Raw genomic sequence first — 24,138 nt, forward strand, 5'->3', positions numbered from 1 at the left:
ACGAACAAAAGCCTCAGAGAAGAATAATGCTGGTCAGTGCTAACTTGTCTCTGCTAAACTGGTTGCTGTTTCACTGTAAACACACCACCAGCTGAAGAACTTATGGATAGTACCCTTAAAAGGAGTTGCCTGGGAGCAGCCTTGGAGGGCACCACATGCAAATGTATTCTGGTTGTTGTAGGATTTTCTCCTGTGGAGGGCTAAGGAAGTCTACAGCCATTTTCTTGTTTTCTTGCACCATTCGGAAAATAATTGCACATTTCTAGACCTCTTTCCAGTGGTGAAATTCCTCTTTAATTTCAAATTTCATTTCCACACAGTTACATACTTCGCCATTATAATGAGGACTCAGGGTTTGTTGCACTTTTGATCATTTAATGAAAACATTATGGTGTTGGTGCAGTGCACTGTGGTCATTTACATCTAAGTGACATAAGTTTAGGTAACCTGAAGTTGGCATGCAAACAGTCCACAGGGCAGATCCTGAAGAGACCCCTTACAGGCATGTCATGACTTGGTGGTTGAAATGAAGCAGTTTTCCACAGATGACCGTCAACTTCATAGGAGGAGCAGAAAAAGAACTACAGCTTCTAAAAGTTGGTGAAACAGCAGAGAAGCTAATGAGTTCTATGGTGTGGTGTGTTCCGTTGTCCCCTTGCTGTCAACACAGACTGACTGCTGCTCTGTCAACATGTCTGTTAACTTCAGCTTGAGCACTGGATCCCTGGACTCTGCTGATACCTGCAGGATAAAAGCAGAACTCTCTTTTCTTAGGATTCTTGAGATATCTAGCCATGAATTAAGTTTGATTTTAAACACAGAGCTGTAGATAATTAATCATTAAATGGTGTTATTTCGTGTGGTAACAGAACAAAACTCCTCTTTTTCAGAAAAATAAACTGCCAACTACACAGAATTTGAATCAGCTGTTTTTCAGCATAATATCTTAATTTCATTAGTTTTAATACCTGTGAATGGTTACGTCGCTGTGTATAGTGCTGAACTGAGGTTATTACTTTGTGGAGTTAGTCTGATAATCTCAATGTATTGCCATTTTGTTTTCACTTCACTATGTATCATTATTACTGTTATGATAAGGCTATTATTATTATCATAATTGTAATATTTTAACTATTTGTAACCTGACAAGACTAGTGGAAAGTGGCAGAGAGAGAAAACCTAGTGATATAGGTTATTTATTTGGTTTGATGAGTGGGAGCGTTGTTGTTGGATGTTTAGTTGAACGTCAGGGCAATGCTCCTCCTGCTGAACATCGATCTGTACTCCATCCTGGAGGTCTGATTAAACAGCTGAAACATCTGCATAATTTTTGTTTACAGGTTTTGCAATTTGCTTCGTTAACGCTTATTCTAAAAATATTATGCCACACAGCTGAACACTAAACTGACAAGCACTACAGCTAAAAAGTTGTATTTGTTACAGTATATTGCTGAAATAATGGTGTTTCAAGGTTGGACTATATCTCTGACAGTTGTGTGGTAGTGTTAATGAAGTTTGTAACATTGTCTTTGTTTAAGTACATGTGCAGACCCATGTCAAAAATCTCTGAAAAACGGGAGCAGATTCTGATGATAATTGCCACTTAATACTGAAATCTCAATATCAATATTCAAACCTAGCATAATATGATACAGCTATCTGTTCTGGAACCTCATAGGAGAAGTCTAAACTGATCACCCAGAGTTCAGGTGCCTGTTCTTCAAATGTTGCTTGACTAATTCAGGCTAACATGCTGTTATCAGGCTAAAAATAATTCTGTGAATACGCATCCAGTTAATTTGGTTCTATGCAGTCTGAGAATTGATTCCTGGATGAAGTTATCTCGAATATCAAAGGGAAAATGAGTAGTGTCGAAGCCATGATCAGCATTCATATGATTGGTTGAGTTCTGATCATGTGATTGCTATTAAATGAGGTATGTGTGTTGGGAACCCTCCCAGCATGCACCAGGGCATGTCTCATAAGATGAGACATGAGTCTCATCTTATATGTGCACCTACATTGTTACTGCTGTTATTTTGTTCTACATTGTGCTCCACAATGATTCTACTGTTTCCACACTTTCATCACTGTTAATCAGATATTACCAGTGTCACTGGTAATATCTGAAAATGAGTTCGTGTTTGGGGTTCACCCTAAAACATCTTATTCATAATCCAGCTAATTGTCACTAAGCCTGCAGTTTAGCAGGTTTGGGTTTAAGGACTCGTTGCTTTGACAACAGTTGACAACAGTTCCAGCTTCGAAGAACAAAAGAATCCAGACTCATGAAATCAACATTTTAATCTGGATAACCTGTGTTACACTCACAAACGTGACAACGTCCCACAAACGTAATAAACCACAACTGTTATACAAATCTGCAGCTTTTAATGTAATAATCCCAGTAACATAAGTTTACCACAAATGTAATTTGTCATTTTCCGCAAACGGAATAACTATTATGGAATTTGTTATGTTTGCGGGAAAGTGAATCTTTAGCTTTCAAAACTGTAATAACTTCAGACAAACATAATAAACCAATAATATGTTAAAAAATCTGCAGTTTATACATGTTGCTAACTCTATATGTCTTCAACAGCCAATGACATATACTTCCCTCAATCTTGTCCGGTAAGTTCTTGCCTGTTCAGACAGATGCAGTGCTGTTGCAATTAAACCCCTTCACATTAATTCCAGATTTATTCCAGGTTTTATTACAAAGCCAACTGTAAAAAAAAAATCTCAGAGTGGCAAAAACATTATCATGTCACTCTAGCAATGAAAGAATTACACAAAACATACTTAACCCTATAAAAAGTTTCAGTACAAACTCACCTGCTATACAATTAAACTATGCACAAGTAAATAATGTAAAGTATTGATTGTCACTAACAGCTGGATATTATGTATCCTCATTAAAGGGATACTCCACCCAGAACATGATTCTACCTCATTTTCATTTCTGTTTATTCATAAAGATATGTAACTTTGACATGCTAACTTTTTACTAACAATGAATAGACTCTTCAATTTTTAGAAAGAATAAATAATTCTAAAAATCTGGATGAGTATATTGGGTCCAAAAGAGAGTGAAAATGAGGTAGACTAAAGTTTTGAGTGGAGTATCCCTCTAAACACAACAGTTGCCTATGTTTGAACCATTTAAATCCAAAAAGCCAAAAACTAGAAGGATATTTAGAACAGTCTTTCATTCTTTGAAATAATGAAAACAAAACATTTCTAAAGATTTGAGACAGTCTTAAGACTGAAAATTATGGGTTTGCAGACAATTAATGACTGACATCAGGTGAACTTAAATTTATGTCAGTGAATGCAGGAAAGAATCTGAATTCCCCTGTACCTAACTGAAAATTTCCCAGACAAAAGAAAAGGATAAATTATATTATACATTTACTTTAAATAGAAGTCTTTAACTTAAATGTCATCCAAGCTCTCATCCACCTATTACTGTTTGAAATAATTATTTGATAGTTGTGTAAAACCACAGTTCTGGCTAGTTTTGACCAGCTTGTACGGTTTCATAACACTGATTTTTTTCTATATCAATATATTCAGGCAATGGATATCTGACATAGATCCAGGGAAGGTGTCTTTTAGGTAATTCTCTAAATAGTGTTGTTATCACTCGACCGTGTAGCCCTTAGTGATAAGCTAAGCTAAATAAATAAATAAATGAAATGTAATTCCTTTCAGGTCATCAGTCACAAGTCTTAGTCTAGTCAATGAATGAGTCTTCTGTTATTTATGTTCATGCAAATCATCAAATTTGAGACTGAAGTTTCACTTGAGTCAAATCATGTGACCCGTTATACAGTTAGAGTATATAATCACCATCATAAAATAAACCTAGATAAGGTTTTTAGGACCCTGATGAGAAGGGTTACATTTCTTACAAAATTAATACATTCAGATGAAATATTGATAGTGAATTGAAAATAATTTTATTAGCAATATGACCAATTAGCAAACATGACAGGCAAATGCTAAGTGAATGCTAACAGTAGCGGTGTATTGCCTAAACTCAGCGATCATAATTATGAAATAAAATACTATTGACTTGATTGACCAATTAAAATTAGACTTAAAATTATTGTACACATTCAGTGTGGTTAGATATTTATACCATATATTTGTGTGTGCATACTTCTACCATCTTCTACTTCTACCGTTCAAACATAGGCTACTAGTGTGTTTAGTGATGATAAATAATATCCAGTTATTACAGACCTCTTGTTACTAAAACAATACTTTGTGTTGTTTACTTGTAAATATTTTAATTGTTGAGCAAATTCATACTGAAGGGTTACTATGATTGGTTATAAAGCTTTCATTACAAAAGTGACATGACAATGTTTTTGCCCATCCTGTGTTTTTTGGCACTTGTCTTTGTAGTAAAACCTTGAGGAAATCTGGAATAAATATGATTGGGATTTATTACTTGTTTCTATACACAGTCTAAATACCCAAGAATATAAAGGACAAGAACATATGGGAATAAAATGTCATTGGCTGTTAAAGACATTTGGTGTTTGCAACTTGTATAAGCTGTGGATTTTGATTACATTAGTGGTTTATTACATTTGTGGGAAGTTCTTACAATTTTGAAAGAGAGATTTTCACCTTCTCACAAACGTAACAAATCCCTGCAAACATGATAGATATTACGTTTGCAGGAATTGACGTATTATGTTCGAGGTAGGCAACTGTTATTATGTTTGTGGGAGATTTATTACGTTAGTGGGCTTATTACATTAAAAGCTGCAGAATTGTATTACGTTTGTGGTTTATTATGTTTGTGGGATGTTGTTATGTTTGTGGGTCTAACATACCTGGTTACCCAAAAATAAAGAACAGGGCCCTGGTCAAGCACAAATTGTTAAGTGTTTTCACAAGATGACAGTTTACTTGAAGACATAGTTGTTGGTGTAGACGGAAGGCTGTGTCTTTTAATTTAATTTCAATACATTAATACATTCAAGGCTCACTGAGCATTGATTAAATAGATAGCTTGACCTAACTGCATGGACATTTCCTGTACGTATGCATATTTTGAATGTTAAGTAGTGTATAGGAATTTCTGTATTTGACAAAAAACCTTCCTACACTTGGCTGAGGTGGAAAAGTTGGCAGTTCAATAAAAACTACCACAGGTTTGCAGTTTGGTCATTCTGAGACACTCTAAATGGCAGTGAGCTATGCTGTTACACTGTGTTGTTGAGGTTGGAACGTGAGGTTGGAATCTGCAGCTCTTTGACTGATTCAAAGAGCAAAACCCTTACCACTGGAGCTCCTCTCCTTCTCAGCACTATCTTCTCTGTGAGTAAAGCTTTCACAGTCTCCTCAAACAGGGCAGAGTCATCCAACCTGCTCTGGCTCTTTAACTCTGCATACTTGTCTGCAAACCTGCAGGATCAAAGTAAAGAAAAACAATTTGTAATATTGACATAGAGATGTTTAATGTATTTTGCAACATACAGTAAGTAATTTTTTGTTCAACCTTACATTTTGTGTGCAACACTACAGAACCTGGCATTACAAAACCAATACACGGACTACATTATTTAGATCACACTTGAAATTTGAATTCCCTCTTCCCATTTATCAGTTGCTTTCAACTTGTATATCATTTTTTCTCATAAAACTGCAGTTTGTGAGGTGGAAAAAATACCTCTGACTTGTAGAAACAAAGTTTGATTTGAATAGATCAAGAGGCCGAGGACCCGTCCCATAGTGGTCATAGAACTTCCTGAAAGGGAGACAGTTATGGGTGAGTGGAGCCTACAAAAACATCTAATACCTTTAAATGCTGACATGAGCAACAACAACTGACTGCCATCCAAACGTTTGTTTTTCTGTAAAAGCAGATTAGTTCAAAAAAAGCAAATTTATTTTACATTAAATAAACATATTACTGTAAATCATAGATTACATGGTGATGAAACTAGTGAATAAAGAATGACAGAATTAACAATCATTAGAATAATCATTTTGTCAAAAATTCGCTTCTTCAGCAAGTATGTCAGCACTGATGATGATTAAGTTTGTGAGAGAACTTAATCAGTATTCTTTCTTGATATTTAGACAGACAAATCTCATGTGCAGAGCCAAACCAACAATGAACTCATCCTGTTTACAAGCCTTTCCGAAGTTTGATATATCATATTTGTATTCACTGTAGACCTCCATTCATGTCCATAGACTATTGAAAACACATCAGTGAGCCACACCACTGCACTGGGTGACATGTTCCTTCGCCCCGAAGGTAATAGTTACCAGAGTTTGTTTACAGCTCCAAAGACTAATAACAGTGATAACATTTTCAGTCTCAAGAGAGTAGTTGCTTGTAAGGCAGATGCAATCATTAAAACACTGTGGGCTGAAAGTCTTTATCTGCCACAGGTGTGCGGGCATCATAAACAATGGGTGTTTTGATGGATGTCATATACCGATGATGTGTGTTGACCTCAACTCTCCACCGGCAAAGAGTAGCACAAGTACAAAACATTCAACTCACAGCTTCTTATTTTTAGCTGGTGCTGACCATCTCTTTCACCAGTTAAAATGAGAAACGTCAGCAGCAGCAGATCATATCAGCTGTCACTTAATAACATTAATTCTGTGAATATCTTTATGACAGGCCAAAATTAAACTTGCCTATTGTTGGGTTTGTGTGTCTGTACACTCCATTTGTGAGTGTGCCTGTAGTTCCAACAACTCCAACAGAGTGAGACATCTTCAGCTGTTATGCAAATCTATCTATCTGATCAGATTCTTTATCAGCAGATACCTCAATTGGGATCAGGGTCAGAAATGCTTGATCGGAACCATGCCGGAATCTAAACAATCTGTGAATCAATTTGGTAGCCTTTGACCAAATCTCAGTTTTTGTGAACTGTTTTTGCAAAAAAAATATAGTGACAGACTGTAATTGACTATAAGTTACAGCGAACTTATGGTTTGCTTACAGCAAATTTATGGTTCCAAGTTGCCAAGATGGTCGATCTTCAGAAGTAGGACAGCACTCCACTTAAGTTATTTATTCATGCATTGTATGAATGTTTCAAGCAGACAGCGTGCTACCTAGCAACAGTGTTACTCAGATCTGGATCACATCAAGGGTGTGAACCTAATTCAAAACAAAAACTTTTGGCGAGATAAACTGTATTTCCAAAAATGACACTGTACAGACAAAAAACCCAGTCTTATGTTTGGCAAAGAACATACAATATTAAAAATATGCACAATAAAAATTGCCAAACTTATTCCTAAAAATCTTTTGACACCAACCTGGTGTTCCTGAGTTGACAAACCAGAGCATTAACAAAAGTAGGTTTAGCATTCTTCACAAATTTGCTGAAAAAGCTTTTATGTGTGTGTATATTATGCCACTCACTCTAATAGGAAATTATTAATAATTTCCTATTAGAGTGAGTGGCATGGGGAGTCCCAGATTTGGAAAGACTCCCCACTCTCACTTTAACTCTGTCCACTGTAATTCTTAGTTGGGCAAAGGCCTGTGTGTGTTCTGTGTCCTCTTTTGTGAATTGAACTCCATGCTTGAATGGTGGAATGATGAGTCCTGCTCCAACATCAGCAAGGAGGTACTGACTGAGGAACCCTTTGTTGGCTATGATGTCATCTTCTACCTCCAGCGAGGTAAGGATTCCACTAATTTGTGTAACTTTCTCATCAGAGATGCAACCAGTGTACAAGGGTGAGATGAAGGTGACCAAACCACAGGCAGCCACTCCGTTCAGTCTTTTCAGTGTCATTTTGTTCTAATAATTTGAGAAAGTTTCTGATTGCATTGTCAGGGATGACAAGATTTTTTAAATCTCAAAGGCATGGATGATTTTAACTTTTCCCTACTTATACACATGGGAATGGAGGACAGAATGGTGAATAAAATAGTTGGCCCAGGTTACAGTCACTCAGCTGACTGTCGGTAATGAGCTGCTCCTTCACGCCAACAGCATACAACACATGAACAACTCACTTGCTAATGGCATACTGCGAGGAGGACAAGGGTCAGGGCCAGTTTCATCACCTATCCTCTTAGGTTTGATCCAGTGCAGAGAGGCAGATGGTGCAACTGACTCTCAAAAGATCTTGATACTTCTTCTGATGGGAACTTTGGCTTTCAAGTCTTAAATTTAATCCAGTGTCATCCAGTCCAGTTAGTACCCTAATTTCTGATAGTTAGACAGCAACACCATTCATAATCCTCACCAGAGAAAATACAGAATAATTGATGAAACTAGCCTTAAATGTAGAGGCCTACTAAACATTTTAACTGAATATAGCAGCTAAATACAGCAGTGGTGTGTCCATGCAACCAGCAGCTAAATACAGCGGTGTGTTCATGTAACCAACTTTCAACCTACTTATATTATGCAACGAGAGCCTCAGCACAGGCAGCGCCCACATCAGCTGAGCACATCTTAGTGTTCTCCTCCATACTCAACAGGATGAACAGAAAAACTGTCCTAGAGTCAGTCACACTGGACTGCACAGAGGTTGCTCTTGACAGAGCCTCAGTCCAAACACAGCTGTTACAAATGCAATCGAACCATTAGGACAGAAGAACTGTAAATTAACCTACTCCCCTGCGGTTTTATCATGTTTATCACTCTCTTGTACATGTTGCATATCAGGCCAGGAGATTTAATTCCATTACACCTTACGCATATCACTAAAATTACATATTGGGTAGGGCTGGGCGATATAGCCTATGAATAATATTTCAATATTTTTAGGCTATATCGCGGTACATGATATACATCTCGATATTTTGAAATCTCCTCTAAAGCACTTCAAAAATGCTTGATTTAACCCTTTGGTGCTTACAATTACACCAATATGATGATTCTAGTAGTCCCTGCAACATATACGGATGAGAAATTAAAGGAAAAATCAACATTAAGTGTCTTAGTGAGGTGCTGGCCCACCACATGTCGCCAGAACACCTTCAGTGCGCCTTGGCAATGATTCTACAAGTCTCTGGAACTCTACTGGAGGGATGAACACCATTCTTCATTCATTCATTGACCCCCTCATGCCCTATGGATGGGGGCATTGTCATACTGTAAGAGACCACTCCCATGAGCATAGAAATATTTCATCATAGGATAAAGGTGATAACTCAGAACAACTTTGTATTGATTTGCAGTGCCCCATCCCTCTAAGGGGACACAAGGACCCAAAACAAGCCAGCAAAATGCCCTCCACATCATAACAGAGCCACTGGATCCCCTCACTGTGAAGGTCAATCATTCAGACCTGTACCCGTTTTTCTTTTCATTTTTCACCCACCTGTATGTCTGCATTAAAACATTGTTTACTATATCTTCATTAGTGGTTTCTATTAGAACAATTTTAAACTTTCAAGCAAAAAGGGGGCACTCACAATCAAGTTAAATTTAACAAAACAGTATTTATTCAAACCAGGCAATTGCACACATATGCTTTTAACAGCTGTTAAATGAAAATAAATAATGGACTGATGTAGGCCTGCATGCTGTGGACTAGTTCTCAAAGACCCTTAACAAACAGCATTCAAAGCAACAGAAAGTGCATTCAACAAGAAACCCTGAGAAGGACATTTCAAAACATCATAAATTAAAATGCACTTTTTGTGCATGATGTTTGTAACAACAGGTAATTTAAAAAAAAAGGTAAAATAAAAATAGCATACTGTGTAAACCATAGAGGCAGAGGTCCAGACCTCAGATGTCATTGTGACAAACCACTCTGTACAACAATAACAGTCACATCACAGGACAGGAGTCTGAGTGTGTGTGTTTATGTGTGTGTGTGTTTGTGACAACCAGTCAGTACCAACAGGTCATCTAGAGGTTTTGTGCCAAAAACACAGGCCTATCAATGTCTTCTGGCTACTAAATACCCTTCCCAGTAGGCAACTGGTGGCAGGCACACACATACTTTTTTGCCAAATTTTTCAGGTTTGGGAATGTTTCCTTCTACTACTGCAGGGGATCTGAGTCACTGTCAGCACCAGTTGAATGCAAGTAGGCAGATAACTCTGTTTTTAATCCGCTCTCTCTCTCTGTGATGGTGTAGCAGAGGATGTTGTTGCCCTTTTGAAGAAGTGTCCGAGGGTTTTCTTTTTAGGTTGCTCAAGCTCTGTTACTGTTGGTGCTTCATAAGGCTGTGAGGCAGCTGACTGAGCTGTGCCCTGGTCAGACAGCATTGGCTCTGGCTCCATCTCTGACATGACTCTGCACTTGTTTTCCTCCACCTTTTCTTCTACAATATATGTTGCTCTGAACCTGGGATCCGGGATCAGCAAATTTCTCCCTCAGTTAATCCAGGATGGAGACTTTGATAGACTGGGTGAGTGGAGTATCATCTCCCTGAATTGCCAAGACGCTGGAGTAGTAGAGATGAAGCACAGGCTTGACAAAAGACACTGTGATGTAGTCCTCACCTGATAGAGCATCAGTAGATTCCGCAAGGGGTTTCAGAGCCTTGTGCTCTGACTTGAAAAATTGTCGTCCTTTCAACAGACATTAGGCCAAGACCAAAATTATAAATCAATCACAATTCCTCAAGAATTCATAGCAAATTTGATTTTTCCTTCTTCATACAAATAAATAGTAATTTTTAATAAATCCTTGTCCGAGTGGCCTTCTTAAATTATATTTTTTAATCCATCCTGTGCTTTCACACATTTAATTCCACGAAAATGGGGTATTAAAATACATTCTTTGAATTGATTTGATTTATTGATTGGGACAGTGTGCGGTTTTAAACATTAAAGATGCACTTCAAGTTAGCTCGAAGCTAATTTGCATCCGTAGTCCCCCGCAATCAAAACACACAACAGCACAACAACAAACAGTACAAAGCAAAAAAAAACAAAAAAACCCAACAACAACAACAAAAAAACACAAAGAACACTCCATACAAAATACAAAGCTACACACAACAGCACATCACATACAACCACAATGTCAATTAGAAATTAATAATGTAAACTAGACTCAGTGGTCACACAGCTGATTGGTCTTTAGTAGATTTTTTAATTTGGCCTTGAATGTATAGATTGAAATACAGTTCTTCATATCATCAGGTAGGGCATTCCACCGAGTTGTTGCTTTCACAGAGAAAACTGACTGCCCAAATGCAGTGCGACGAAATGGTATGGTACAATCTTGTATAGAGGATATTCTGGAGGATCTAATAGAACTTACTGAGTGAGTGTACACAAACTCACATAGTGGAGGAGGGGCCAAACCATTTAAAATTTTATAAACATGGCACAAATTTGAGAATAATCTAAAATTGTCAAGGCTCAGTAAATTGTATTTCTCCAGTACCCTACAGTGATGGGAATGAATTGGCTTTTTGTCCAGAGTTTTTAGAGTTTGTTTGTATAAGGACTAAAGTTTTATGGCTGTTTCTCCAACCTGCCCCCAACATGTGATGCAATAAGACATATGGGAAAGAATCATAGCATACGTTAGGGCTGTAGTCAACCAAAGAAAATTGGTCAACTGAAATCGTAGATAATCTTCAACTAATCAATTAGTTGCGGGTGGGGTGTAACGGAACAGAGTGCACAGTGAACTCACGTTTTGCCTCTTCAGGTTAGGCTCACCTATTGTTGCTAACTTTGGAGCTAACCCCATTCACTTTTCCAGCACTTGGGGAAACAACAGACCTGACTTGTTTGCATTTATTAACTGTTACATTTGAGTCTGTACTGTACATTTATTGCCAGACTGAGAACTTACCGCTAACCTTTTCCTCTGCTCCGCTCGCATCCACTGTCACTTTCCTGCCGCTCTTTCCCACTCGCTACGCAAACATACTAAGCACTGCCCTATGGCAGGGGTTCGTTAATATTATTACAAGAAAAATTCTGATTCGGTAAACATTCAGTACGTTCAGTACATCCATGGTAAATACTCAGTAAACGTTGAGTACAGTTAGACCCAGCAGTCTTCATTAGGTTGGGCGACTTCAAAGTTGTGAAAACAACGGGGTATTTTGAATACACCCCGTTTTCACAGGTAATTTGTTAGTCTGTCCCTTCCGCCGCAAGAAATAATGGATTAATCCTAGAAGGCTACTGATGTAGCACTTTTCTTCTTATGAAAGTAACATGGAGATTATTCGACCAATGACAATTTAGTCGGACGAGCGCATATCGACCAACGAATCGACCAGTCGACCAGGAGACTACAGCCCTAGCATACGTAAATATTTTGGCTGCATCCCACGAGAGACAGTTTGTAATATGTCTAAAATTTGCTAAGTTGTACTTTATGGTTATAACTGTTTTTTTAACATGTTTCTTAAAGTTCAAATTTGGATCCAGTGTCACACCAAGATATTTAAAATCAGTGACAATGTCAATCCTCACATCTTTGATGAGAATATCAGCATTAGGAGGTTGTACCATGGCTTTAGAGAAAAACATACCCTTTGTCTTGTTTACATCTGCGCTTGCAACACAATCGTGTTTACTGTAGCCATTTTACACACATAAACTACATGGAAACTAAACTCAAACCTGGTGATATATGCACAGTATAATGTAATATTAAAAATCTATTATTGCCTGTCCTGCAAATACTTTTAGTTACGTTTATTTAAGTTAAGCTATTTGATGTCATCTTGGATTTCTACAATTGATGATGATTTTATCAGTTATTTAAAGTGGTTGAGGTGAAAATGAATCAGTATATTCATGCTTAGCTTATGTCAGAGAAAGGCAACCAGACTTTGCAGAATCCTGCCACCTGCTGACATCATTCATTTCAGCATCTGCTGCGCTGCTCCACAGCTGACTCTCTCCTTTGCGCTATGGGTGAGACAACGCTGATGAAATGTTGGACGGACTTAAAGATCTGAGCTGGCTTATATCTTTTCTAATTGAAAGATGCTTATGGAATAGTTGGCTCACTACAAGCCCAAGTACAGATAACAATGCTGGTTTGAATGTTAATGATAACATGGATCTATAATTAATGTCTGATATTAAATGAAATTAAATGTGTGAGAGGATTATTATACAATCTGGCTTCAGTTCACCACCTCATCATCTGTGTCGTCCATTTCCCCGTCTCCAAAATGTTTGTATGCATGGGTCAGAGTTTACATACAGGTGCGCACATTCTCCCGTCAAGTTTGTTTTTATAGATCACAACTTTTGCGTGGGAAGTGGTGTACGCCTCTTTCAGGCCCTGTTTTGTGCATACGCAACGGTTATAAATAAGACCCCTGGGCTGTGTTTCACAGAGTGCTTTTTGGACTACTGTTGGTACTCATTGCTGTATTGCCTGTACGCTTCTGTCTGGCCGGAGCAATCAACACTGATGGGAAACAGCTGGGCCACTGCGCACTCCTGGCAATTGGGCTTGGGACAAATGCTGGCTCATGGCCAGTTGAAGCTCCTACAGTGAGTTTCCATCACAATTTACTAGGATATTTTTCAATCTGTTCCTCTGTCCTGTAGCATGGAAAAGCCCAGGTGCTAGAGCGAATCACCGATCCAGTGGACTGGTCATCTGCCACTCCATTTCAAAGAATAGCAGGTCTCCTCTTCATGCTGCTCTGGCTCTCCATAGATGTTCAGATAAATCCTGGACCAATGACCCCTGGAGCACTGCAGAACTTCGGTGCTGATTTGCGCCAAAGTGTGTCTGGGACCCCTCCAGTATCGGTGATGAGTGAGCATCAACTTTCTGAGCAAGGCTTCTCCCTTAAGAGACTACACTTTGTTAACACCAGGCCTGATGTCTCAATGAATAAGTTTTCGCTACTGGACTGTGTAGACCTTGACAGGTCCAGTGTCTCTCTCACAAAATCTGCTGCTGACACCACTTTGTGTCGAAACTCTGCAGTGAGGAGGTAGAGGTTATTCAAAACCTTCCAAACTGTCAATCATGCGAAAGTCTTATGGGACCTGAAGCTGAAACCGAGGGGGCTATTTGGTGGACATTTTAATATCAGAAGCATCACTGCAAAGAGCAATCAGCTAACTCATCTTCTGTCAGACTCAAATCTGGACTTTCTCTGTCTGACTGAAACATGGTTGAAACAAACAACTCCTATGAGTGCCCAGATACCAATGTTTTAGAAAAGACAGACATGATGGAAGAGGAGGAGGGGTGCTTTTTTATGTGAGGGACAACGTCAAATGTGAATGTGTGGTTTACAATGCGGGTAACACGTTAGAATATGTTGGGATAAAAATAATCTTGTCCCAACAAATGTCTTAATATAATAGATGTCTATAGGCCCCCTTCTGCAGATGACACCCTCTATAATCAACTCACAGAGGTCTTGAAAGAGTGCAATCTCAACAAAGAAAAAGAAGAAAACTGACTAAAAATAGATTTAGGACCACAGCAACTAAGCCAGTGATCCTTCAGTGCATACCCAGAGCTAAGCAAGAAGAATTTGTCAGTGAAATTAACAGCTTTAACTCAGATGATGTACTGTCCTCTGATGATCTGGACTATGGCTGTGATACTTTTACTCACAAAATCAACTCTATGAGGGAAATATTTAATATGAGGATACAGATCAAATCTAAAAAATAAAAACAATTTACTCTGGTTTAATGAAAATTTATGGAAACTAATTAAATCTAGAGATGGTGCACTAAGGACGGTAATTATAACTAGAAGAGACACTGTCAAAGTTACACACAGCTCCTTTCCTGATGACTAGAAATGTGCCATTGTCACGCCTATTTTTAAATCTGGAGGCCGCCTTGAAGCTAGTAATTACAGACCAGTAAGTATATTGCCGGTACTCTAAAATGTTGCTGAGAAAGTTGTCATTGAGCAACTGACATTTCTTAATACAAGCAATTTTGGTCTACATCGTATGCAATTTGGCTTCAGAGCAAATCATTCCACTGAAACTGCTACCCTGCACTTAATAGAGCAAATTAAATCAAGACTTGATAAAGGAGTAGTTGGTGCTATATTTATATATCTGCCTAAAATTCAACACAGTCAATCATGATGTTTTAAAACTGAAACTCTAAATCTCATCTAGAACACTGGCATGGATGTCTTTATATTCATCTAATAGGACACAATGTGTTGAAGTTTGTGATGCACTGTTCAGCTTATGTGCACAACAGGTGTTCCACAAGGATCAGTGTTTGGTCCCCTGTTATTTAGCCTAAATATTAATGATCTCCCTCAACAGTGTCATCATAGAACTGTAAATGTATGCAGATGACACTGTTGTATACACAAATGCAAAAACAGCTGTGTTGGAAAGCATCACACATTAGCTTCATCAACCATGTCTGAATGTAAAAGGTAAACAAGACAAAAGGTTTTTCTCTAAAACCATGGTACAACCTCCTAACACTGATATTCTCATCAAAGGTGAAAGGATTGACATAATCACTGATTTTAAAAATCTTGGTGTGACACTGGATCCAAATTTGAACTTTAAGAAACATGTTTAAAAAAAACAGTCAAAACGATAAAGTACAACTTAGCAAATTTTAGACATATTGAAAACTGTCTCTCTTTGGACGCAGCTAAGATATTTATGCATGAGAGAGAAACAGCCATAAGACCGATTGAGTCCTTATACAAACAAACTCTAAAAACTCTGGACAAAAAAGCCAATGCATTTCCATTACCGTAGGGTACAGGAGAAATACAATTTACTGAGCTTTGACAATTTTAGATTATTTTCAAATTTGTGCCTTGTTTATAAAATTTTAAATGGCTTGGCCCTTCCTCCGCTATGTGACTGTGTACACTTGCTCAGTAAGTTCTATTGGATCTTCCAGAAAATCGTGTATACGAGATTGTACCATACCATTTCCTGCATTTGGGCAGTCAGCATTCTCTGTAAAAGCCATAAGTCAGTGGAATGCCCTACCTGACGATATGAGAGCCTCCAGTTCCATCAATACATTCAAAACCAAATTAGTAAAGTCTGCTAAAAGCTACTCAGCTCTGTAACCACTGACTCTACATTTTATCTGATGTTCTTCTCATAAACACAAATAATCTTGCTTTTACTTTGACAAGCTTACATTATTAATTTCTAGTTAACATGTGTCAACAGGTGTATGTGATGTGCTATTGTGTGCAGCTTTGTATTTTGTATTATGTGTCTTGTGTGTTTTTTGCTTTGTACTGTTTGTTATATGTTTTAATTGTGACCTGCCGAAGGAACTGCAGATGAAAATTAGCTATAAGCTAACTCTGGTACAGTACATCAAATTTTAACATTTATGTTTAACACTGTACATGGCCCCAATAAATAAATAAGACATTGTGTATGTGAGATTTTTTCTTTTTGTGTCTGTGAGAGGGAGAGAGCCATATGAGAGAGCGGGAGAAGTGAAATGCCAAAGCAAGTTTCAGAACGGCGGCTTAAAAAGATTACATGACAATTTGTTCTCCATGTTTGTGATATAGTCACTACATCACACGTAGAACAAGCCGTGATACATCAAGTATATTCAATATATTGCCCACACCCCTATATTTGGTAATAGCTTAAGCTAGGTGAAGCTATATTTAGGCTAATTATTTTCTAGACTAACTTGCAGCCAGTTAGATTCAGCTAATGACTTTGATTGAAAAAGAACTGATTAGAAATTGTGTAGCATAACAAGAGCAGTGTAAATTACACTACAGCTAGACATAATTGTACAAGTTACAGCCAAATGTTACCTACCTGGGTGAGCATCGCAGTTATGATACAATGGAGCAGCATTAACTTCCACACTTTCACTGGACAAACAGGTGACAGTTTTCTGTGGTGCAACAAGTTTTTCCATGCAAAATGGTTTGGGACCACTCCATGTTTGAGACAATTGCTGCCTGGTTCAGCATAATCCTCAGGAGTGAGGTGCCTACTGCATACGTAGATGATGCCTCTTTAAACCTTAAAACTCAGTCACTCATCTCGTCATTTTCTTTTGAGTTGTACTCTGAAATGCCACTTATAATGCCTGCAGTGACAATCATTCATGCCTTCATTCATTGCAGATATGATGTGCAATATGCATCTGTGCTTCAACTCAAGGTACCAGTCAAAAGTCTGGACACGCCTTCCCTTCTTCCTTGAATGGGAAAGTGTGTCCAAATATTTGACGGGTACTGTATATCTGTGACAACACAATCGGAATTGAGAGGGTCTAAAATTAAGCCTCATAAAGTGGACAGCAGTGATAAAGAGCCCATGTTGCACTAAAATACCACTGACAAATGACAAAACACTTGATCCAATATATACATAATGCATATTTACAATGTTAGTGGGATGGAGGCACCAATACTATCAACTGAATAGTTGTTGCTACTGTTGACTTACGCTCGAACTTCATCCTCTCTGTAGAATATTTCAGGCACAGTCTCCTGTTTCTGGGTGCAGGCTCTGGTATGTTGCTTCACATGAAGTGGGTCCCTTTTTGGTGGAAAAGCCTTGTATACATCGTACCAGATGGGTTTCTCTGCAGGCTGTATGACTCCAGAGCGCATCAGATCTCGAATCCTGTTGATCATGCCATCACACAATTGGTGAATAAAGTGGTATTGGACAACAATATACTTAATAGTCAAGCAGATATTAACACAGAGAGAAATAATAATAATAATAATCAAACTGCTAATGTTTTAAAATCAGGGCTAGTGTATATAAAGCCGTTTAATGGTAAAATGTTGGTCTTGAGTGCATAAAGATTTTAAGAATGACATGATTTTGCTTTTTTTCTTACAATTAACAGTAATTGCCATATAGTCTGCAGTCAGCAGTGACGAATTACACTTAAGTCACCTTTTTTAGTTACTCTATACCAAGCTCCTCAGTCCTTTTTACTAACATTTTTTTTATAATATTGACATGTAGATGTGTTCAGGCCTGCACTCTGAAACATGAGACATTAGGGGCAGATGATGTAAAGTGGAGTTAAAACTACTCCCTGTTTAATGCCCCAAACATATTTTGGGCAAAATTCACTAGCACGCCATACCAAGGGCGTTCCATGAAATATAAAAAAGCTTCACATTTTAGCATCAAAAAGGTCTTTACACATCATCCACTAAATTTGAATTCGCTCGGGTTAAATCTCTAGGAGTTTGTTAAGTTTATTTGTTACTTAACAAACGCCTGGCTTCAGTGGCTTCAATTTGCGAAAAAAATGCAAATTTGATTCTAAATGGCAGACTTCCTGTTGGATTTAGTGTATGGCTCCAAGAGGCATTTTTTTCAGTCTGGAGATGGTATATCTGCCTATCAAATTTCATAAATCTACATCAAAATTACAGGGGTTAGGGGGTTTGACTTTGAAATTTTCTAGAGGGTGCCTTTGAGCCATTTTGCCACATCCATGCCCAAGACCCATATCAGATATCAAGTTACGCCACTTTTGATGCATGTGCAAAGTTTTGTGAGTTTTCGGGTACCCCTAGCCTCAAAAATGCTAAAAGTAATTAGGGGGCGCTATAGAGCTGATATGCCACGTCCAAGCCCAATTGTGAAACTAATTGAACCTCACGTTATAACCACACATATTCAAAGTTTCGTTAGTTTTCACGCATCCTAAAGGCCTCAAACATGTGTTTGTAAAATGAAAATTGACGCACAAAATCCAAATTGGCTGACTTCCTGTTGGGTGAAAAAATATGTATTATGTCAATAATACATGTCGGTAGTTGGTGTTATCAGTGTTACACAGTGTTCTGGCATACACCGATTACATTACCTGCCTACTGCCCATACCATCGTTTTGCTTTTGCTTTTTAATAGATAAAACCCATTTAGTTCATTTTTGCATATCAGCACCCACATTCAAATATAAAAACTTTAAATCTAATAAGTGGTGGTTGTCTTCTGGCTCATCTCCGCACCTGTGTGCACTGCAGACTGGTTGTACACAGAGGATGACCCACTGGCAGCAGCCTGAAGCCCGCTGTCACTAACTCTTAAGTAAGGGGAGAATATAAACTAAAAATCTAACGTTAACGATCCAAGTAAGCGTTCTACAGATGAGTATCATCAACGAATATCTTATCTTATAAAATGTCCGGTGCAGCCAGTAATACCAGTATTGTCATAAGTTTATTAACCGGCGGGAAAATTTTCTCATTGTGGCACCCCTACAAAGACCTATTACTCTTCTAAATATGGATATTAAGATGAAAATCGAAATTAACCACCGCACACTGTATGACTTTACTGTGACTTTATTAAGAGCAAACAACGCGTTTCGCCTGTAGCTTCTTCAGGTTCGCTCAGTACAACTGCTGAGTACTCACAGGTGTGATAAATACATCTGAGTCACATGACTAATTATCACATTTTCTCAAAGTGAACATTTTACAAAGGGCACAAAAATGAAAATATACATATTACAAAGAACATGACGTGATTAATGTTGCACAAAGTTACCAGAAATACACCATTTTATATAGGCTAATTAAACGTCATTACATCCAGTAAACAACTGACTGAATAGAATGAGTAAAATTCTCTAAGCAGAATGGACTACAGGTCCTACAGCTGTCCCTCTACATCACTAAATGGAAAGGGTGAGTGCTAGGGGACCTAGTGGCTCATCTATCCCTAAGAGTCCAAATAGCCTGTGGAGAGAAATACAAGTTAATATTTACATATCTCAGACAAAAACTCAAATCCTGTGTTTCATAAAGTTAACATACTCATATCACAGAAAAGAGCTCAAATACTATGTATCATATGGTTAACATTTTCATATCACAGAAAAGAACTCAAATCCTGTGTTTCATTAAATCCATAAGGTTCAATAGTATTCAATTCATAAATCCAAAATGGTGGATATTATGGATATTAAGATTTCCACAATAGTCTTGGCAGCAAGATCAAAAGAAGGCATACCAAAAATTATTAGTACAACTCAATAAAAAAGGTCAAAAGCACCCATGCCAGGAACCTCAGTATACTCATGTCTGAATATAATTTATTCTAGCCCTTTGCTCAGTTCCTTATTTTATTTCATCATCATTCTAATGGTTCACCTTGCTCTGCTTACATATTTCTGTTATGTTATGACATTTCAGTCTGTTTTGTTTTATTTTTCAACAATAACTAATTTTTTATTACTTCATATAAGCAATTGATGGTTAAAGTTGCCCTATATACTAATTGAAAATATCCTTTCATAGGAGGTGTGATGCTGCTCAGGACAGGAAACCTTACTTGAATTGTACAACACTGAGTTTGTCATTGTACTTATGTTCCATGCCTTATAAAATAGTTGCTATACAAAAAAACAAACAAATAACCCCCCCCTTGAGATGTACCCTGTCACTACCGAAACGGAGTAGCTACCCCATCTGAGTAGCAAGCAGGTCCACCATCTAGGACAACTTGGTACAGCAATACCACTTGGACAAACCACATTGTCACTACAGGATTTGAGTCTGTCACAACACACACACACAGAGTGTTATGTGATCTTTTGAAATGTAATGGAGGTGGTTACTGAATTAATGACTCTATCCCTACATGAACCAAACATGTTTATGTAATAACTCATAAGCTGTGAAAAATGCGCATGAAATCCACGGTTGACACTGATCGTGTAGTAACGGGCTCAAACACTGTTGTGACAACATGTGCTTTGTCCAAGTAGTGTTGCCGTACCTAGCTGTCCAAGATGGCGGGCCCGCCCGCGCTTGCGCGAGTCATACCAGGTTGACGCTACAGATCCTGTAGCGTTAACCTTTATCCCATAACCCACGCACGGTCGCATGCCTTTCATATCTTCACGCCATACATCTTGTGTCGCGCTCATGCTCTTGTAAAATTGCAATATTAATGTCATTAATTCACCATCGGTTCATTTGTCCGGAGTTGTTTCAAGCATGTTTAATTAGAGTCAGTGTTGCCTAAGTAGCAGTCGAACTTAAATTTAACGTCCTGATTTTGCTGAGCACCATCTGATGACACCATTGTATCAGCAGGGGAGCCTATTTGATCAACAAATGAATGCTGGACACCCCTGTGTTGACTCAATGAAACAGCACAGCGTATTCCAAATAATAACCGCGTACATTGTGCTGACCAACAAATGTTTTCATTACGGATAACATTCAATTGAGCAAGCGTTAACGTGCTATAATTTCAGGCCGCCAGCAGTAATTAACTGCTGATCTACCGAACGCTTAACTGACGCACAAACAGCGTAAAATGCCGATCTCTTACCGCGTGAATACAGTTCCGAACCTCTCGAGTCTGCTGCCGGCCATTAGACTTTAGTTAGTACCGAGTTATGGCACTGTGACAACGCTGGATTCTGCTGGAAAACACTTCTTCTTCTTCGCATTTATTGGCGGATTGCAATATGAATTTATAGGTGTATACCGCCACCTACCGTACCGGAGTATATAGAACGGGATCCTGTTTACAATAGCTTACTCAAAAAAATAAATAAATAAAAATCCTTACTCCCACTAAATTCTGTTAAACAATCCGATGTGTACTAAGAATTTTCGTACTTCTCTCTGATATTCCCTCACCTTATCACCACTAGTTCCTAGTATTCCTTCCAAATCCCATCCCTGTTTGGTCTCTCTCACCTTTTGTTGTAACCTAATTCTTTCATCATGATATTTGACACAGTGCATTAGTATGTGCTCAACATTTTCCGTTATATTACAATGTGCACATGCTTGTGAATTTACTTTTTCTGATAGAAAACCAGTGTGATCAGATCTCAATCTGGATAGCACTACCTCCTCTCTTCTATTTCTTCCTTTAATACTCTGTGTTTGAACAGTTTTATGTATCTTATAGTATGTTCTGCCCTTACTGTCCTCATCCCACTTTTTCTGCCAATGTTCCAATAATTTCTTTTTAATTAGTGCTTTACCTTCTCCTTTTCCAAACGGAATGTCTCTTGTATGTCCCATATTTAGTGCTCTTTTTGCTGTCCTATCTGCCAATTCATTACCTTTTAATCCCATATGTGCAGGCACCCAACAAAATTCTACCACTATTCCCATTCTCTGAATTCTAAATAAACATTGTAAAATTTCAAACAATAGATCTTCCCTGATTGATTTCAAGCTTTGTAAACTCAGAAGCACTGCAGCAGAGTCTACACACAGGACTACTCTGTCAGGTCTTACTTCTTCTATCCACTGCAGACCAATAATCACCGCCATCATCTCAGCTGTATAAAGCGATAACTTGTCTGTAATTCTATTTGCTATATGAATCTGAAAATGAGGTTCCTACATGATCTTTCTGGTCTTTTGAGCCATCAGTAAATATTTGTAAATAGTTATAAAATTGGTTCCTTATATACTGGTTTGCACAGTTTCCTATTTCATTGTCTTTCCAATATTTCTTCAGTTCCATAATACTAAAATCAATGTTAAAATTAGGAAACAGCCATGAGGGAACATTACTTATGGGAATGGGGGAAGTAAAACTTATGTCTTTAACATCATATTCCTCTGATTTATCTTTTATTTTCCATCCAAAACCATTTCCTTTGAAACAATTATACTCCCAACATTTGTTTAAGATATTTTTAGTATTATTTTCATTCCCACATCCTCTTAGATGAATCCAATAAGTTAATGCAAGTTTATCCCTTCTGAGTTCTAGAGGGGTTTCTACCGATTCAACAAACACGGCATTCCTTGAAGTTGACCTCATTGCACCAATACAGAGTCTCAAAGCTTTGCTTTGTGCGCAATCAATTTTATTTAGGTGAGATGTGACTGCTACCCAATAAACAAAACACCCATAATCAATTGCTGATCTCATTAATGCTTTATATATATCAAGTAGTGTCTGTTTATCTGTCCCCAAGTTATATCCAGATATAGCTCTCATTAGATTAATTACTTTTTTACATTTTGTTTCTAGTTTTTCAACATATGTCTTCCATGTACATCTTTCATCCAGCCAAATTCCCAAATACTTGAATTCCTTTACTTTTTCTATTGGTTTCCCACATAAATGAAGCCTCTGTTCTTCTACTTTCCTCCTCCTAGTCAAGTACATATAGCATGACTTACTGGTAGATAGTTTGAAACCCCAATTATATAAGTTCTACCTTTAAAATAGCATCCTTAATCTTTCTTAACACGCTTGTCTGGTCTTGAAGAACCTTCCACCAATGCCCATTCTGTTCATTTGAATTAACAGCCCTTCCTTCCACATAGTCACATGCTTTTTCTATGTCAAAAAATACAATCACCATTGATTCTTTCATCTTAAATGTTTTCTCTATTTCATTACTTACCCTAACAATAGCATCCATAGTATATCTTCCTTTCCTGAATCCATTCTGATAAGAAGCTATTAATCCTCTCTGTTCTAAGAAATAATTAAGCCTTTGGACTAATATCTTTTCCATCCATTTACATAGATGTGATGTTAAAGCAATTGGTCTGTAATTTCCAGGGATCTTTGGATCTTTACCGGGTTTACTAAAAGGTAAAATGAGTGCACTTTTTCAACTTTTTGGCAGCAAGCCCTCTCTCCAAATCTTATTAAAAAGCTCCAGAATGACACTTAGAGCTTTATCAGGAAGTTTGCAGAACATAACATGACTTAGTTGTTCCTGTCCTGTAGCTGTTTCCAGTGCTGTGTAATGCTATTTTTAATTCATTCATTATTTCAGCATCAAGGGTTTAGTTGTCATCATCTTTTTTCTTAATTATATCATGATTAATATTTAGTACTTCCTCTTTTCTCTTTTTATGAAGATCATCTAAGTGATTTTCTGTGTGTACTGGCAAAGCTTTTACCCAACATATTAGCCTTTTCTTTATCTGTAACAGCAATTACTTCTCCATCCTCTAATGTATGTTGGTGTACTTCCTTTTTCCACTATTTTTCTTTAACATTAACCAAACATCACCTATTTTCACTTCTCTACCTATAGCAGAACAGAATTCCCTCCATGCATTCTTTTTACTAGATTTGATAACTCTACGAGTCTACTAAATGTTCTTGATTCAAGTTGCTCCTCAATACTTGTTATGCTTCATTATGTTCTCTGACAGCTTTGGTGCATTCCTCATTCCATCATGGCACAACTTTCCTTCTTCCAGTTATTCTATTCATAGGTACGCTCTTTGATGCAGCATTCAAAATTAA

At 37.7% G+C, this 24,138-nt stretch overlaps 1 protein-coding gene across 2 annotated transcripts; it reads right to left on the reverse strand.

Moving 5' to 3' along the window:
* Window positions 1-271: 271 nt before the first annotated feature.
* On the reverse strand, window positions 272-21,358 carry mrps23 (mitochondrial ribosomal protein S23). 2 transcript variants are annotated; one of them, XM_044353925.1, is made up of 5 exons: window positions 21,226-21,358; window positions 17,356-17,535; window positions 5,693-5,770; window positions 5,304-5,427; window positions 272-741 (listed from the first exon to the last, which is right to left on the reverse strand). In XM_044353925.1, exons 1-5 carry the CDS (start codon window positions 21,267-21,269, stop codon window positions 628-630), a joined length of 540 nt encoding a protein of 179 aa, XP_044209860.1. In that variant the 5' UTR covers window positions 21,270-21,358; the 3' UTR covers window positions 272-627. The 2 variants fall into 2 exon arrangements, with proteins under 2 accessions (XP_044209860.1, XP_044209861.1); XM_044353926.1 differs by lacking the exon at window positions 5,693-5,770.
* Window positions 21,359-24,138: the final 2,780 nt, after the last annotated feature.

This window comes from Thunnus albacares, chromosome 6, assembly GCF_914725855.1.
Source record: "Thunnus albacares chromosome 6, fThuAlb1.1, whole genome shotgun sequence".
Taxonomy (NCBI): Eukaryota; Metazoa; Chordata; class Actinopteri; order Scombriformes; family Scombridae; genus Thunnus; species Thunnus albacares.

What these genes read in the sequence shown, in the direction of transcription:
- mrps23 (XM_044353925.1), bottom strand. Translation starts at nt 21,269, where the DNA reads ATGGCCGGCAGCAGACTCGAGAGGTTCGGAACTGTATTCACGCG. An exon ending in TTCGGAACTGTATTCACGCG is followed by an intron (nt 17,536 to 21,225) that starts GTAAGAGATCGG and finishes CATGATCAACAG; the next exon opens with GATTCGAGATCTGATGCGCT. An exon ending in TTTGTTTCTACAAGTCAGAG is followed by an intron (nt 5,428 to 5,692) that starts GTATTTTTTCCA and finishes TTGATCCTGCAG; the next exon opens with GTTTGCAGACAAGTATGCAG.